At 41.9% G+C, this 17,613-nt stretch overlaps 1 protein-coding gene across 1 annotated transcript; it reads left to right on the forward strand.

The window, feature by feature from the left end:
- The first annotated feature begins 8,149 nt into the window (after window positions 1-8,149).
- Window positions 8,150-16,736, forward strand: LOC133424930 (gap junction beta-6 protein-like). The gene is made up of 5 exons (XM_061715516.1): window positions 8,150-8,259; window positions 8,796-8,967; window positions 13,713-13,796; window positions 16,277-16,425; window positions 16,511-16,736. Exons 2-5 carry the CDS (start codon window positions 8,797-8,799, stop codon window positions 16,719-16,721), a joined length of 615 nt encoding a protein of 204 aa, XP_061571500.1. The 5' UTR covers window positions 8,150-8,259; window position 8,796; the 3' UTR covers window positions 16,722-16,736.
- Window positions 16,737-17,613: the final 877 nt, after the last annotated feature.

The following is a 17,613-nucleotide window of genomic DNA, read 5'->3' on the forward strand; positions in this document are numbered from 1 at the left end:
TATTTCTATTTCTCTCTGGAACCAGTTTTCATTCAGAACTACTGTATATTTTTCTGCATCTCTATTTCCTTCTTGTGTGTCTATATGTGGCCCTGTCACGGAAACTGGGATGCCGCTGCCTTTTCTTTTTCTCCAAACACTGCTGGGATAGGTTCCAGCAGATCCCCGTGACCCTGAATTTGAATGAGCGGGTATGGTAATCAATGGTTGGGTGAATATATCCCTTCTATCATGCCGAGCCTCCCTGATGCAGAACAATGCTGCATCACTGAAGCTGACTGAGGGGATGGCATCAATGAGATGGTGCAGAGTGCCCTTGTTTTCCTCCACATATTCTGTTGTGAATGCTTCTCAGTACTTATCAGATCAGAGGGCTTATCATCTTCGATGAGTGATTCAGGATAATTTTGACAAACCTCCATCAGGTTATGTCTCCTGTTTCAGCTAGAAATGGCCTCCACCTGGCCATAGAGGTGAAGTGCTGCACTGATAGTTTCCTCTTTGTGAAATTCTCTCGTGTCAACAAAGGAACTCAGTCGGGGTGGCCATCAACTTGGTAGTCACTAAGACTCTTCGTTCATGAATAGTCAGTTCAAATGTGCGGCCAGAATGATGTTTAAAATGTTCAAGGGCTCAAACTTCTTCAATTTTAGAATGACAGAAGGGTTTTGGGCACTAATACAGTACACTGAGCTGTGTAAATGGTTGGTCATGTTATTGATTGACTGTTGCACACAGAAAAGAACTGATGCTGGAAAAAGTTCCACTGGAAAGAATCATCTATAGACTAGAGTAGAGTAGAGTATTAGGGCCATGCAGGAGAAAAAATATTTGAGGGGAAGATTTTTTTTTATTGTGCACTTCGAGAAAAAAGTCGAAATGTCGAGAAAAAAGTCGAAATGTCGAGATTAATGTTGAAATACAATTTCGAGAAAAAAGTCGAAATGTCGTGAATAATGTTGAAATACAATTTCAAGAATAAAGTTGAAATTTCGGGAATACATTTTTCTCAACATTTTGACTTTTTTCTCGAAATTGTACTTCAACATTAATCTTGACATTTCAACTTTTTTCTCGACATCTTTTTTTATAAAGTGCATATATATATATATATATATATATATATATATATATATATATATATATATATATATATATATATATATATATAAACTGTCGATTATTGGTTTGTGAGACCGAAGGATAAACATGCAGGAAGTGCAGCTGTAAAGGAACTGTCTGTCATATTATTTTGTTAGTACAGAATCATATTTTATTTGTGGAAAGTTAAATCAAGTCCTGAGTCTTTATTTTTAGACAATTGATATGGATTCTGAGATTTAAATGTACCTTTCCGAAAAAAGAAGACAGGTTTGTTTAAATATGACAGCAAATATCACAGCAAATCCAATGTTTTTTTTAATTTCCATGTGAGTATCACATTCATTCATATTTTATATCACTGCTATTTGAAGTAGAAAAAATGCCAGAAATTCCTCAGATGTCGTCCAGTGCTTTTACAGACTTCCAGTTGATCTGGGGTCAGCCGGCCAAGTCCACCTACAGACCTGAAACCTGCTATTCAGTCACATGCTGCTCTCCCCCTCACTCATTACACTGTCCGTGGGTGAGTGTGTGTAGTTTCCTGGGTAACATATATGTGAGCGTGGTACAGTGTGTGACTGTACAGTGTGGGGTTGTGTTCATGCTTCCTGACAGTGGCCCCCTCTGTTCTCCTGCTGGCTGGCCGATCGAGGACCAGGAACTACTCTAACAATCAGCTCTGTTTTACCTCTCTCTCTCTCTCTCTCTTTCTGTCCTCCCCACTCATTCATTTTGTGTGATCTCCTCCCCACCCCTCAGGGACCAGCTTGAAACAATCCTCCAGGCTTCTCCCATCTGCTTGGCCTTCTCCTCCCTGATGGATCAAACAGTGGCTCTTTGAGTTCGACCCTGACACTGATAACCATTCATTGATATGCATCAGAAATAAGTGTTGCTGTTATTCCCCTAATGACTCCATTAGAATCACTGACGCCCGCTCTGTCTCACCTCGGGATCTTTTTCATTCTCTCTGAGACCATTGATGCTCATTTTGTAGCACCAACTAACTGAAATGTGTAGTTTAGAGCATTAAACTGCCTTATTATTGCATACATTCAATACGGCGGTTGGTTGTTGGTTTATGGCCTGTTATACATATATTTACGTAGTTTGTATCATTATTTCAAGCTGGCAATGCAGAATGTATTACAGTGTCCTCAGAAGTCTTCATTTCGGTCTTGAGAGTGTCCAAAGTGCAGCCTGAGGAAGTTGCTTTTGCTCCCACACTTCAACAAACAGTGGGAAATGCTCATCCGTCACAGTGATTAGGAGCACACAGGGCTGCCCTGTGCGGCAGGCTGACTGCTGCCAAGGGGTGGTTTGGATCTGAGAAGTCATTTCTGACTACCTGTGCCCTGTTATATTCACGAGGACATCGCAGACAAACAAACACACCTTAACATTGAAATACAACTTTGCTCCTTCAACCCCATACCTTCAAATGTTCTGAATTTGGTGTAATTAAATGAATGGTGGCATTGCCACTGGCAAGGGAAAGACTTGATCAGGAGAAGTAAGGCTCACACAGCCTCATGTCATACATTGAATATAAAAGAGTTGTACTGGTTCCATCCTTTATGGGAGCTCCTGTTGGTCCTGTCAAAAGTTGGGACATTTTCAACTTTTGATGCTTCGCTGCTTTGATGCTTCGATGCGTGCATCAGCCAATCAAGTTGTGGCTATATACAGGAAGTGCGAGCCAATGGAATCATGCTTGGGGGCGGGGGGATTTTTCCAAGTACGTGCCTTATTTGTGGAGTGAAAACTGAGACATTCGGCTGTTTGTGGTATGATGAAGGCACTTCAAACTCAACACTTCTGTGTGAGTGGAGCATTAACTCTGACGCCTTCTGGTGTGTGGAGGTCAAATTGCTGGCCATCAGTTCCAGGTCTCCAGGCCTCTTCCCTTTCATGCCAAAGCCAACAAGCTGCTCTTTCTGCCGCTTCTCAGCCTTGTGCATTGCTGTCTTCCACAATTACCTGATATTTCCTGCACAGTGAGTACCTTCTACACAACCTTCTGTACCTAACTACTGCTGGGAAAACTCACATTTGCCACTCATGTCCGTTGCACCACTGGAAGAGGTCTTCATAACTCAGGGCCTTTCCTCTCTCATGGACTTTGTCACAGCCTTCTTCCCATGATGTAATCAGTTCCACAATGATGACCTTCTATTTTACTTCTGACTAGATGAGTATGTCAGTCGCCAGTGATGGTTTGGGTGGTGGAAAGTAACCTTCTACCTAGGTCAGCTCTCATCTACCAGCCTTTGCAGTTACTTGTGAATGTTGGCTGTGGTTCCTCTCGATTAGGTGGCTGATCCCCAGCCTTGTGTGATTGTTATCCCTTTAAAATGGGAGCTCCCCGTAAAGGGGGTTACTATAATCTTATAGCTGGATCTTGAGAATAGGTTGGAGTTGAAGAGGTGAAGGCCTTTTCTTGCCTCCTAGTTGTCGAGAATCACCACGAGTACCTCACTGCGTGGCTGCCTGTACCTCCCCACCTAAGAGGTGTAAGGCATTGTACCAGTAAGGGGGCAAGTGAGCCATTATTCCCTCACATTCTGCATGACAGGTCTTCCCTCAGGTACTATCTTACCAGGTTTGCTGGAAATGGAAGTCTGTAATACACTGACCTCAAGAGGAAGCTTTTACGGAAAAGCTTCAGCCTCCAGAGTTCAGCCCATGAACATTTCTGTTCTCTGACTTCCCATTGGCTCCATGCTCCCTGGGCTGGTATTTCAACAGCTACGTCTTGCTGCAGCACTTCTGTCCGGACCATTTCTCCCCTCTCTACAACGAGGAGGAGTACAGAGGACTGATAGAGAGCTTTGTGACATGGTGCAACAAGAATCACCTGAAGCTGCTGGTGGTGGACTACCAGAGGAAGAGGAGTCCTCCTGTCCCTGTTGCCATCCAGGGAGAGGAAGTGGAGAGAGTGGACTCATACAAGTACCTTGGGGTCCACATCAACAAGAAACTGGACTGGACACATAACACTTGACGCCCTCTTCAGAAAGGGACAAAGCAGACTGTTCTTCTTGAGGCGTCTCAGGTCCTTCATTGTGTGCAACAAGCACCTGAAGATCTTCTACCAGGCTACGGTAGCCAGTGCACTGTCCTTGGCTGGGTTGTGCTGGGGTGTTGGCATCAGGAGACTCAACAAGCTGGTAAGGAAGGCCAGCTCTGTGGTCGGGCTGGAACTGGACAGTCTGGAGTCGGTGGACACAGAGGAGGATGCCATCCTGGTCAACCCCTCTCACCCTCTCCATGACGGGCTGTGGCAGACGGGCCAGATCATTCCACCCAGGTGCAAAACGGAGCATTTCAGGCGCTCGTTTGTACCTGTGGACATCAGACTGGACAACAGCAGGGGGGACCACAGACTGCCACCCCCCTGACACTCATATTACTCTCCCCCATCCCACTGTTTTTCATTGTCTCTGCTGGACTTGGACTCGATTGTATTTATGATAGAACAACAACTGCACACTATTCCTTTATACTATATTAGTATAACAGACTATTTATTATACTGTACTTACTATGGTTATGGTACATTTATTCAGTTTACAGGACACTTGTTCAGTTTCAGTTTCTTTTTTACTCTATTTTTTATTTATTTTTCCTACTTATAATTTATCTTTATCGTTTATCTACTCTGAGTTCATGTTGTCCAACTTTGAGGTGCTGTAACACCCGAACTTCCCCTCTGGGGATCAATAAATGACTATCTTATCTTATCTTATCTTTTGTAGTTACTGTACTGGTACACGAGCAGTTCCCAACACCTATCGCCCCCCTGCAGAAGTTGTTGATGATGTCATCCACCTTCAGAAAGCTTCAGCCAGCCGTAGCATGGTTTCTGCTGCTGACCCCAACACCATTAATCAGTTTGTCCCTGAGCATCATTGCCACCCTGCACCTGGCCACCTTAAACTCCCCCAATACAGATGACGGTGCAAGTTGGAGCTGTCCTGATCAGATGTAAAGTCCTTAAGCCACAGTATGAAGCTGGGAGGGACACTGGGGCACATCCTGCAATGTTTATTGCCTGTCTTTTCCACTCTTAAAACCACAGTCATCACTGTCTAATGCATTGTCTATGGCCACATCAGCTCCTAAGACATGAAGGGCTTGAAGACCGTCAGTCTTCTGGATTGACCTTCTGATCTTTCATAAATCCTGTTATTGAGGGGTGCTTGTCCTCTGCTGTGGTCACTGGTCCACTGGCCTCCGGATATTTGCTGTAATAAAGAGGTTCATCCCCATTATGAACAGGATGGGAGAGACTGTTCAACCTCTTACGTATTGTAATGTATTATTAGCAGGATGTCCAAGCTGAATATCGTCCAGCAGATTCCAAAATGCAGCAGCGCGAGTGGTGACAGGAATAAACAAGAGAGACCACGTCTCTCCAGTGTTATTTTCATTTCATTGGTCCCTGTAAAGCTCAGAATCCAATTCCAAGTTCTATTAAAAGATACGAAGTATAAAATAAAGGTATAAAGCCCAAAACGGCCTAGCTCCACGATATCTGCAAGACCTGATAGTACCGTATGTTCCTAACAGAGTTCCCCGTTCTCAGAGTGCAGGTTTACTCCTTGTTCCTAGAGGGTCCAAATGTAGATTTGGAGGACGGTCTTCTGCTATCAGGAACCGTTACTATGGAACAAAATTATAATCTGGGTTAAGGAGGCTGACACCGCCTCCACCTTTAAAAACAAACTGAAAACCTTTCTGTTTAGTAAACCTCTAATTAGTGTTTAGTAAACCTCTAATTAGTGTTAGTAAACCACTAGTTAGTGTTTAGTAAACCTCTAGTTAGTGTTTAGTTAACCTCTAGTTAGTGTTAGTAAACCTCTAGTTATTGTTAGTAAACCTCTAGTTAGTGTTAGTAAACCTCTAGTTAGTGTTAGTAAACCTCTAGTTAGTGTTAGTAAACCTCTAGTTAGTGTTAGTAAACCTCTAGTTAGTGTAAACTCTAGTGTGTTAGAGTCAGTAGTCATAGCTGCAGCTGCAGGCCGGAGCTTCAGGAGCTGCATGCTGACCTGCAGTCCCCCCCCTCTGATCCTCCCACTGCTGCTTCCACCTGTCTGTATGGATGTCTGATAGATGCCTGCTGACATCCTGACCTGCAACCCCACATAATCACTGAAAACAGTCCATTAAGTGGACTCTGAGATGAAGAAATCAGAGTAGAAGCAGTGTATCAGGGTCCGTTGTTCAGATTAATGTACGTTGTTTATCTTGTTGTAATGGCCGTGAGCAGGAGACGGAGGAGGTCTAAAAAAATCAATAATTTAAAACCAGTTTATTAAATTGGTCATACCAAAATTGTATATGATTTTCCTCTCATTTATTTATGCACTGACAGAAACAAAAAAGATTCATTACCTGTAGATTATTTTGTGTGTGTTTAGTTGAAATTGGAGTAATTCCTGTTAAACACAATCTATATTTCTACGGAAGAGTATTAGGGCCATGCAGGAGAAAAAATATTTGAGAGGGGAAGATTTTTTTTAATTGTGCACTTCGAGAGAAAAGTCAAAATTTCGAGATTAAAGCGGCACTACGTAACTTTTCCACCTTAATATAATATTTCCAGAGTCATTGTGATGGTACATCAACTTCCAACAGGTTTAATGACACCTCTGTCATGGTCTGAGGGGTCTGTATCGCCTTCACTGGCACTATGTAACTTTGAGGAGCATGGTAGGAACCCTGCCACACTAAAAAACTACAAATCTTTACGGCTTTGACTGCTTTACGGAATACGTCACTTCCCCCTCCTTCCCGATTCGCAGTTGAGACGAAAATGGGCGGGGCGTGGAGCTCAGCTCAGCAGAAGCTGGAAACCCGTTGCTGCGTTGTGGCTGCAGCAGCTCCACACAACAGACGTGGGGAAAAGATCCTAATGGTTTAACTTTTCACCGGTTTCCTGCTCGGAGGCAGAACCACGCAGGCCAAGTATCTGATATAACAGAGTAAAAGAGTGAAAGAGTCGTCGGCCTCGCTTGGATCGCGGCTGTAACGACCAAACCTTCCACACAGTAAAGCCTGAATTATGGTTCTGCGTTAAATCGACGCAGACCTACGGCGTAGGGTACGTGGCGACGCGCAACGTACGGTGCGTGTCGCCGCGTACCCTACGCCGTAGGCTCTGCGTCGATTTAACGCAGGACCATAAATCAGCCTTAAACCACAAACACTCACACAGACCGGGTCGGATCAAAACACGGGTTTTATTCCCCACTTCGCCAGCTAAACGCAGTTGCTGGCCAGCTCTCTGCGGTGCAATTAACCCCAATCTTCAGATAAAACTAGTTTGTTGAGGAAAAAATATTAACTCTTATTTGTAGCTGCAGAGGAAAAAAATAATCTCTTAAAGTCTTCTCTCAAAACAAATGCAAACACTACCGATTTTGTCCAAAAGATGCCGCCAAACTCAGAAAAGCTGAAAGTTACGTTGTGCTGCTTTAATGTTGAAATACAATTTCAAGAAAAAAGTGGAAATGTTGAGAATAATGTTGAAATAGAATTTCAAAAATAAAGTTGAAATTTTGACTTTTTTCTCAACATTTCGACTTTTTTCATGAAATTGTATTTCAACATTATTCTCAACATTTCAACTTTTTTCTTGAAATTGTATTTCAACATTAATCTCGACATTTCGACTTTTTTTCTCAACATTTCGACTTTTTTCTCGACAATTTGACTTTTTTCTCGACATTTCAACTTTTTTCACAAAGTGCATAATGTAAAAAAAATCTTCCTCCTCTGAAATATTATTTTTATTTTTCTCCTGCCTGGCCCTAATACTCTTCCATAGTATTTCCCTTCTGAAGTGCATGTTGTGTTTTTTCCTCCAAGACATTGCAATGGCGGACTTTATTTTGAAATTCATCGCAGGAAGTCCTCATATTTTATCCCCGCAGACTGCACAGTTGAAGGCGCATCTTGATTTCATGCGGAGCGGGCGGGAGCTGCGGGTTTGTGTTTTGTCTTGGTTTATCCGCTCAGATTCATTTCAGGTAAAAAAAAAAGGGACACTTCTGATACTTTGAAAGTGGGATGTGTGGTTTTTTTTTCATGCAGGAAAAGAACATGTGAAAGTATTTTTTACTGCAAACAACCTGAAACACCAGACACAAGGTGAGAAAAATGTATCTGATTTCAGAAGAATATCTCAATTTAGTTTTTTTTTCTTTACTTTGACATTGAGCATTGTTCCAGACTTAACTTATAAAGATTGTATAGGTATGTTGTAGGTGTTGTAAGTGTTGCATCGGTGCAACCTGCATTATTCAACTATCTAAAGAAGAATAAGCGGATCATGGGCTGATTGTGAATGACAGGGCTGACATTGCCCTGATACAGTGTGATCTGTGTGTTTTTACCAGAGTGGGCTCCATTTAGTGGGCAGAGAGGTTCATCAGTTCACATGAATGCTGGCACTGGGCCTTTTCCCGTCCTCCTCTCACTTTCATTCCTTTTCATCCTCTTTCCAACTTGTCTTTTGTCTCAGCAGCTGTCTCTGCTTTCATCTTTTTGTCACTGACGTCCTTCTTAATTTCATTGGTCTAAAATCCGTCTTTATGACGCTTGTAGTAACGAAAAGAGAAATGACGTTGGATCTGTCCACTTCATCAGAGTTACCCCCGTTCCCTCGTCTCTGTCCACTCCGACAGGATGTCTTGGCCTGCTCTGTACGCTCAGCTGGTCGGGGCCAACCATCACTCCACCTCCCTGGGTAAAATCTGGCTCTCTGTGCTGTTTATTTTCCGAGTCATGGTGCTGGTTGTAGCTGCAGAGAGCGTCTGGGGGGATGAGCAGACTGACTTCGTCTGCAACACACTTCAGGTAGGGCAATATCTTATCACAGCGTACTGTCATCTGCAAAAGAAAGTATCCCCTTTTTTATGTAACGCAGGACAATACTTCTAATGAACAAGCCAAACCAAAAGTGCAGAAACTGTAAAAAAAAAACTAAATTCACCCTTTTAACCCCTATTTATGGTTCTGCGTTAAACCTGATACATACTCTACAAGAACAGAGAAGTTTGTTCGTGTTCTTTGGGTGCGAAAACAAATGTTTCTCGTGTGTTGTGAGAAAACTGTTGTGTGATTGGTAATAAATGTAAAGTGCAGACCAGCAGATGTCATCCCTGCTTGCAAGTTTGCGATGCAACTCTTTTTACTTATTACATCAAATCTTCTTCCTCTTCCTCCCCTCAACCCATAAACTATCATCTCTGTTATTGTCACCATGCAGTCCCTGTTTTGTTGTTTCTGTTGAGGTACGTTTGCAGAATTTCCAGTTTTGCTCCTCACGAGCGACTTTGGGCCTGTTTGTTGTGAAGTTGTTTTAAGATATCATAAGTTGTGGGCTTTTGGGCTTTTTTTCCCAGAACTGTGGTTTTGTGTCAGGCATCAACATATCTGCCACCTCTCACTGCTCCTGTGCAGAATCTTTACGCCACACATCAACCCAAAGTGACTAGAAATGTAAGCAAAGATTAGGAGCGGGAAGCGACACAAATCACAGCAGCGCCTAGCGGATCATTACGTAGATACAGGGCCGGCCCAAGCCTCCATGGGGCCCGAAGCAAAATTAGATTTTGGGGCCCTCTATTACTGCCAATAATACTGATTATCATTCACACACCCACTATAAACTTATTTCATGTTCTTCCCTGTCATTACAAATACACTTGTAAAACTAGATGTAAGAACTTTTTGTTGTAGTTAGATTGTAATCCACAGTGATTAAGACCATGGAAGCAGAACAACAGATTAACAAACTTGCAGAAAAATCTTCCAATTAATATTTATCAAAGTCAGCAACTGCCCCTACTGGCCACACAGAGAAGCAACAGATAAAAGGTCAAAGAGCTGCACAGTTGCAGCAGTGTTGTTTCCGTCATGGCATGTTTTTACCCATCTATGGTTTTTAATCTGAAATGGGAGCAAATTCAGCTACAAGAGCGGCCTGGGGTTGATTTACACTTAATATTTAAAATGATACAGTACTAAGTGTGATACTGAGTGTCATCTACAGTGTAGGCCTACTAAAAGAAACAGAATCATCAAATAGATCATTTATAAACCATTTACTGTAAGCACGTTATCTACTTTATTTTTGGTTTTAAATAAACTGCAACAGCAATGTACAACAATAATTTGAAGTGGAACAACAATTAAGTGCAACAACAAAGTACTACAAAAACTAGAACTATAATTAAACTCACTCAACTTAGATAAACAGTACCTCGTCAATATGTGTATTTATGTAAAAATATATATATATATTTTTTACTCTTGGGGGCCCCCTAGTGGTCACGGGCCCCTAAGCAGCCGCTTAGTTCGCTCATGCCTTGGGCCGGCTCTGTATAAAGACATTTAAATCTTGCACTGTACTGTAACTACTGTACACTCGATACATACTTTTAAGTACGAAGTGACATTAGATTGTGTTTATCTCTGAGTTACTGATATGTGACTTGTCAAAGTGTGCGAGAAATTACTCTCACTCACTCCTCCCTGATCTGTCACCCTGACGCATCATGACTCTTGCAGTAATGTTTGAAAATCCACTGATTCACACTCTTTCCTTGATATATATAACCACATTATTTCTCCACACTAGTGCACTCAAAAAATTTGTTGGGTGAACATAAAACAATTATGGCAAGTATTTACACCTAATCATAATAGGCTCATATAGCAAGAAATTGTTTTGTTGAGTGACATAAATATAAATATGCTGGGTCAACATGAGGTATTGGCGTTACTATTACTTAATTACAAAGGGTAAACCCAACATAATAATCATTTGTTGGATGAGCATAAATCTTTGAAAGTATTTCCACCCAATTATAATACGCTCATTCAGCAAGAAACAGTTTTGTTGAGTGAAATGAATGTAAATATGCTGAATCAAGATAACGTTTTTATTACTATTACTTAATTACAAAGGGTAAACTCAACATAACTTTTAAAGGTTATTCTAACATATTTACCCATGTTTGATTGAACAAATTAAACTGATCATTCCTTTTAGTCATATGAAAATCAATAGAAATGATTCAATAAAAGTCAAATCTGACATCAATATTTACTTTAAATAATTTAAAAACACCTAAAGGCAAACAGGATTTCTTGAAATCAAACTTTATTGCCCCTAAAGAGGCAAACAGAACATCTGCCTCTGAAAAAAATGGAAGTGCAATAATAAAATTAAATTCAAAATGCATTTGAATAAAAAAAATGAATTAAAAAAAAAAAATCAAAAATGTATCTCTATACTTGTCATTCATGTGACTGTTGCTTATTTTTCTTTCATGATCTGGCAACCCTGTATGTGAGCTTGCACGTAGGTGCAGGAGGGGCAGTGAGGACTTTCAGGAGTTCTGCACTTGAATTTCTCATCAAATATGGACGGCTAGGATGGCCAAAACAAACTTTGCTCTTGTTCTTGACACCTCGAAAACAAGAAGAACACGCTTCTCTTTTCTTGTGAGGTATGTATCAGCCTTTATTCGAAGGGAACAGTTTCCAGACTTCCCAGGACTGGAAGTCCCAACAAGTTCACCCTAAAAGCTGATGCTCAGAGAAAGTGCATTTAGCAGCAACAGCTACTAGATGTTGATACAGTGAAGTAGTTTTAATTCTTTTGTCTATTTTTCAACAGCAACAACAGTCTTCAGTCTTTACTCCCCTGAGTCCCAGCATGCTATTGCCCAAATATAGGGAGAGAGCTGACTAATAATCTGGAGCAGCTGTGACAATCGGTTCCTCTTTGATACTGTTCCCTGAACCACTGCTCCACATCTCACCATGTGATGCTCCACATCACAGCAAAACAATCAGCTAGAAACTAAGATTTAGAAAAAGACTGGGGGAAGTAGGACATGTTTTGAAGGGTTGCTAAGAGCCTCTGAAAGAAAATCATTCTCACAATTTACCTCCTGTATTCTAATGGCACTTTTCTACTAGTACCTACTCAGCTCGGCTCCACTCAGTTTGGTTATTTTCCTCTAGCGGTCTAACGTGCCGAGTAGATACTTTTCTGTATCTATTCTGCTGAGGTTCTAAGCAGCTGAGTCGGCTGTATCTGACGTCATCACACTACAGGCCACCGATTGGTTGGGGGGTTGGAGTCAGACGCCTGAGTCAGGAGGTGACATCAGTGAAAGAGCGACTCGTGGCTTCTTGCTTATTTTATTCGACCAGCGCAAAAGTCTGTTTCATGATCCAACTCTGAGGTGCAGATTGTCATAAACCTGGTGGCTGAGGAGAGAATTAAAAAGGGATCTAGACAGGCGATAAAGAACGACCAGATCTACCAGGAGCTCTGCCACTTCATAGCTGCTTGCGGCTCCAGCTGACTTTTCAGCAGCGCTGAGACAAACAAAAAAAAAAAAGCGTTGCCGCTTCAAGACTCCTCTCCCTGGCCCTGCCCCTTCTCAACCTTTCCCCGACCCGGCACCTGACCTGGGGCTTGCTGATTGGGCCGGAGCTTCGGGAGCTGCGTGCCGGCCTGCGGTCCCCACCCCCGGTCATCCCGTTGCTGCTTCCACCTGCCTGCTGTGCTGTTGACGTCCCCGATCCCCAGTCTGGCCCTCGGCAGGAGGGTCCTTATGAGCCTGGTCCTGCAGTTTTTACCTGCCATTGTTTATGTAATAATTGCTCGGGGGTCATGTTCTGGTCTCTGGAAAGCGTCTAGAGACAACTTTTGTTGTATTAGACGCTATATAAATAAAATTGAATTGAATTGAATTGAATTGAATTGAAGCTTCTCTCACTCTCACCCAGCAGTACATCTATCATCTCCTCCAGGTTCTACATCTTTAGTGTTGTTGTCTTCTTCGTTTAGATCACACAATCAAATACGTCACAGCAGCTTCACTCCAACCTCCTACTTCTGCTCCAGGTGCTGAATTGTTATGGAAAAGAAACCAGGTCGAGTTGAGTCGAGCTGAGTAGGTACTAGTGGAAAAGCGCCATTAGTTACGGATGCGATCTTGTGTGTTTTAAAATGAATCCCTGAAAGCGATAGAGAATCAGTAAGACAAAAGAAAAAGTCAAAGCTCATGGATATCTTTATATTTTAAGTTTTACCAAAATACTTTTATGGAACCGTTCAAAGAAGACATGAAACAGTGTGACGCATTCATCTGTCCTCCAAACCCCCTCAGATATCAGTCTGATAGGACGATTGCATTTGTGGGAAGCAATCCAGACACTGACTGATCAGATCATGTGGTAGCACAAAGAGGACCAGCTCAATACTAAATAGGTGGTCATAATGTCATGGCTGATCAATACACCGTTTATACCCCAACTTCACCATATTTTCTTTTTCCAGCCACCAGATTTGAGTGTTTCCTAACTTTCTGTGTCTAGTTAGTAATGACTTTGCCATTTGTGCAGCATGTAAAATATTGTAAAAGCTTAGTCTAAATTCCCTGAGAGCGCTTGATACAGCGGATATGCTAAGCTTTTTCTTGTTTTACTGTGTGTATTTGTTTTTTCAGCCCGGTTGTGAGAACGTCTGTTATGATCAGTTCTTTCCTGTGTCCCACATTCGCCTCTGGTGTCTCCAGCTGGTCTTTGTGTCCACTCCAACACTGCTGGTTGCCATGTATGTGGCCTATCGTAAGCATAACGACAAGAAGAGGCTCCTCCAGGTGTGTACGACGGTTGATTTTTGATGTGAAAGAAACTGTCGTTTCTTATGATGGTGTCAGTGAGGCCATGTATATGTATATGTATATGTATATGTACTATATATGTGTGTGTGTGTGTGTGTGTGTGTGTGTGTGTGTGTATTCATAGAAATGTGCAAGCTCTGACTATTCTCAGATATGCATTGTATCGTTTTCTGAGAAAAATATTCCCATAGAAACAAATGGGGGAGTATCTGAGATTTAGTAATTTTCCTTTAAAAAGCAGATGTTTGAGAAAAAAGTATTTTTTTCAGTCAGATGTACTTTTGGATCATAATGGACACCATTACAAGCCAGTCCTCAACTAAAACTCAAAACTCATCACGATGGGTACAATAGCAAGTTCTGAGGGCTGGGATTGGGATGAGGAATAGCGAATGGGATGGGAGATGATGTGGATGGGATGGGATGGGGATGGGATGAGGATGAGGTGAGATGGGGATAGGAATGGGGGTAGGGGATGGGGATGGGGTGGGGGATAGAGAATGGGGATGGGGATAGGGATGGGGGTAGGGATGGGGGTAGGGATAGGAAAGGGGATGGGATAGGGATAGCGACTGGGATGGGGTGGGGGTGAGGATGAGGTGAGATGGGGATAGGGATGGGTAGGGCTGGGAATGGGATGAGAATAGGGATGTGTAGGGGTGGGGATGGGATGAGGATGGGGATGGGATGGGGATAGGGATATGGGACGAGAATGGGATGTGTAGGGGTGAGGATGGGGATAGGGATAGGAATGGAGATGGGATGGGGATGGCAACTGGGATGGGATGGGGGTGGGGAAGAGGATGGGATGGGATGGGGATATGGATGAGGGTAGAGATGGTTATGGGATGGGGATAGGGCTGGGGATGGGACGAGGATGGGATGTGTAGGGGTGGGGATGGGGATAGGGATGCGGGTAGGGATGGGTATGGGGTGGGATGGGGATATGGATGAGGGTAGAGATGGGGGTAGGGGATGGGATGGGGGTGGGGAAGAGGATGGGATGGGATGGGGATATGGATGAGGGTAGAGATGGTTATGGGATGGGGATAGGGCTGGGGATGGGACGAGGATGGGATGTGTAGGGGTGGGGATGGGGATAGGGATGCGGGTAGGGATGGGTATGGGGTGGGATGGGGATATGGATGAGGGTAGAGATGGGGGTAGGGATGGGGATGGGATGGGGGAACTGAAGGTTCCCTCGAGAAAACATTTTTGACAATGAAAACCTTCCACTGTTTTGCTTGAAACAGAGATTTGCAGTGATGCAGCATACAGATGTTACAGATGTTACAGACACAGTGTTATATATTTGGAATAGCAGTATAGTGTCCCAACGGACATGGACAGCACCACATACCATTCATTTGCAGTCTGGACGCGGAGTGGTGAGGGTCTCCTCTCTGCTCTGCTCTGCCCACCAGATAAGTCTCCAATAACACCAGAAAAAGTCGCTAGATTTGTCGCTAGTCGCTTTTTTGGAAAAAAAGTCGCTATAGGGGTCTGAAAAGTCGCTAAATCTAGCGACAAAGTCGCTAAGTTGGCAACACTGCAGCAGGGAGCAAGGGAAAGACAAGACTAGACATACACAAGGGTTAACGAGACACAGGTGCAGAAAATCAGGGCAGATGGGAAACTGGAACATCAAACAAAAACTCAAACACAAAGACACGGGCTTCAAAATAAAACAGGAAGTAACAAACCGTGACAAATTGCAGTTTTATCACAGCTTAATTGCAGTTTTATTACAACTTTATTGCAGTTTTATCACAGCTTAATTGCAGTTTTATCACTTGATAATTATCAAGTGATTTTTATTTTAACAACTTTATTGCAGACACAGGTCCATATAAAACATAATACAATATAAAACGTATAAAAAAGAAATACAAAAATACAAATTATACATTTATAAGACATACAAGCTATTGCTTGTATATACAAAATATTCAATTTATAAAACCTACAAGCTATTGCACCAATGCCACCCTAGCCTAGAGGTGAATCTATAGCAGCTTTTCAAATTATTATAATGATTATTATAATTATATTGATTATTAGCAATTATATTATTATATATTATTATTATTATTATTATTATTATTATTATTATTATTATTTTATCACTTATCACAACTGTGTTTTGATTCTGCAGTTGGTTTCCTTGTATTCTTATGGCATTCTCTTCTCCTGTCTAATAATGATAATAATAATAATAATAACTTGCATTTACATATCGCCTTTCATGCATTTAGCTTTTTATTTTTGGTCATCAGCAGTGTTAGAATAAAATACTTCCTGCCTCTCAGTCGCCTGCATCTGGCTCCTCTCTCATGAGGAGTCATGAACCTTTTCTCTTCATCATACATCTTCATGTCTTCGTCTTCTCGTGTCATGTACGTGTTTTGGTGTCATAGCATGTTAAATACTCCTTCTTCATTCATCCTGTACACCAGAGTTCTAGCAAGGCTGCTTTCCTCAGCAGCAAGAGCCAAGAGGAGGAGCTGGAGATCCTGAAGAAGCAGAGAATGCCGATCACCGGCGCCCTCTGGTGGACGTACTTCTGCAGCCTGGTGGTCAGGCTGCTGTTTGAAGGTGGATTCATGTAAGCCCCTGTGATTCCATCCTCTTCCCGGGCTGCCACATCCCCGGTTTGGTGTAAACACACAGGCTGCGTCTTGTGTCCCCAGGTACGCCCTGTACGTAGTGTACGACGGTTTCCAGATGCCGCGGCTGGTGCAGTGCGACCAGTGGCCGTGTCCTAACCTGGTGGACTGTTTCATCTCACGCCCGACAGAGAAAACCATCTTCACCGTTTTCATGGCCACCGCCTCTTCTATCTGCATGGTCCTAAACATGGCAGAACTCGCATATCTTGTCGCCAAGGCTGTGACTAGGTAGAGGTATTAATCAGTCAGTCAGGTGATTTTACTAGTATTAGATTATTTTTGTGTAGTTTTTATGTTTTGGTGTTTCTCTTTAACCCATACTGTACAGAGTTATTTATTTTTTATTTCAGGGGTCTTGGTGGTCAGAAAGAGAAGAAATCAAACAGCAAAGAGAAGATATGGATAAAGACAAACCAGAAGTCACTTGTGTCAACATGAGGGGACATGGACAGCACATAAGAAAAGGTTTCCCAAATGTACATGATCTTTATGTGTAAATACAGATCAAAATGGAGAAATCGTCTATGATGCCCATGTTGCTGATAACATTTATGGGGTGGAGAGGATACCGGAGAATACAGGTTGGATTTTAACTTATTTAAGCTGGTTTAAGTTTGTTAAAAAAGCAAAAATGTCAATATTACAATTATATAATAAAATGAGCTAGACCAGTGGTCCCCAACCTTTTCTGTACCGCGGACCGGTTTAATGTCTGACAATATTTTCACGGCCCAATCTAAAGGTGTAGCTGATAAAAACTAAATAAAATGACCGGCATTAAAAACTGTGGTATTTTCGCTATAGTAGTAGTAATAATAATAATAATAAATAATAATAATAATAATAATAATAATAATAATAATAATAATAATAATAATAATAATAATAATAATAATAATAATAATAATAAAAAAAACTTTTTTTTTTTTACCTTGTCTTAATGATTGATACCATGAAGGTAGAAACCAAAGGTATATATATATGCATTATTACTATATTTAATATATATACATATATGTACGCATACATATGCATACACATACATAAATATATACATACAAACCCAGTGATTTTATTTTATTTTTTTGGGGGGGGGGGGTTTGCAAAAAAACCACCCCCCCCCC

This window comes from Cololabis saira, chromosome 24 (genome assembly GCF_033807715.1).
Source record: "Cololabis saira isolate AMF1-May2022 chromosome 24, fColSai1.1, whole genome shotgun sequence".
In the NCBI taxonomy this organism is placed as follows: Eukaryota; Metazoa; Chordata; class Actinopteri; order Beloniformes; family Belonidae; genus Cololabis; species Cololabis saira.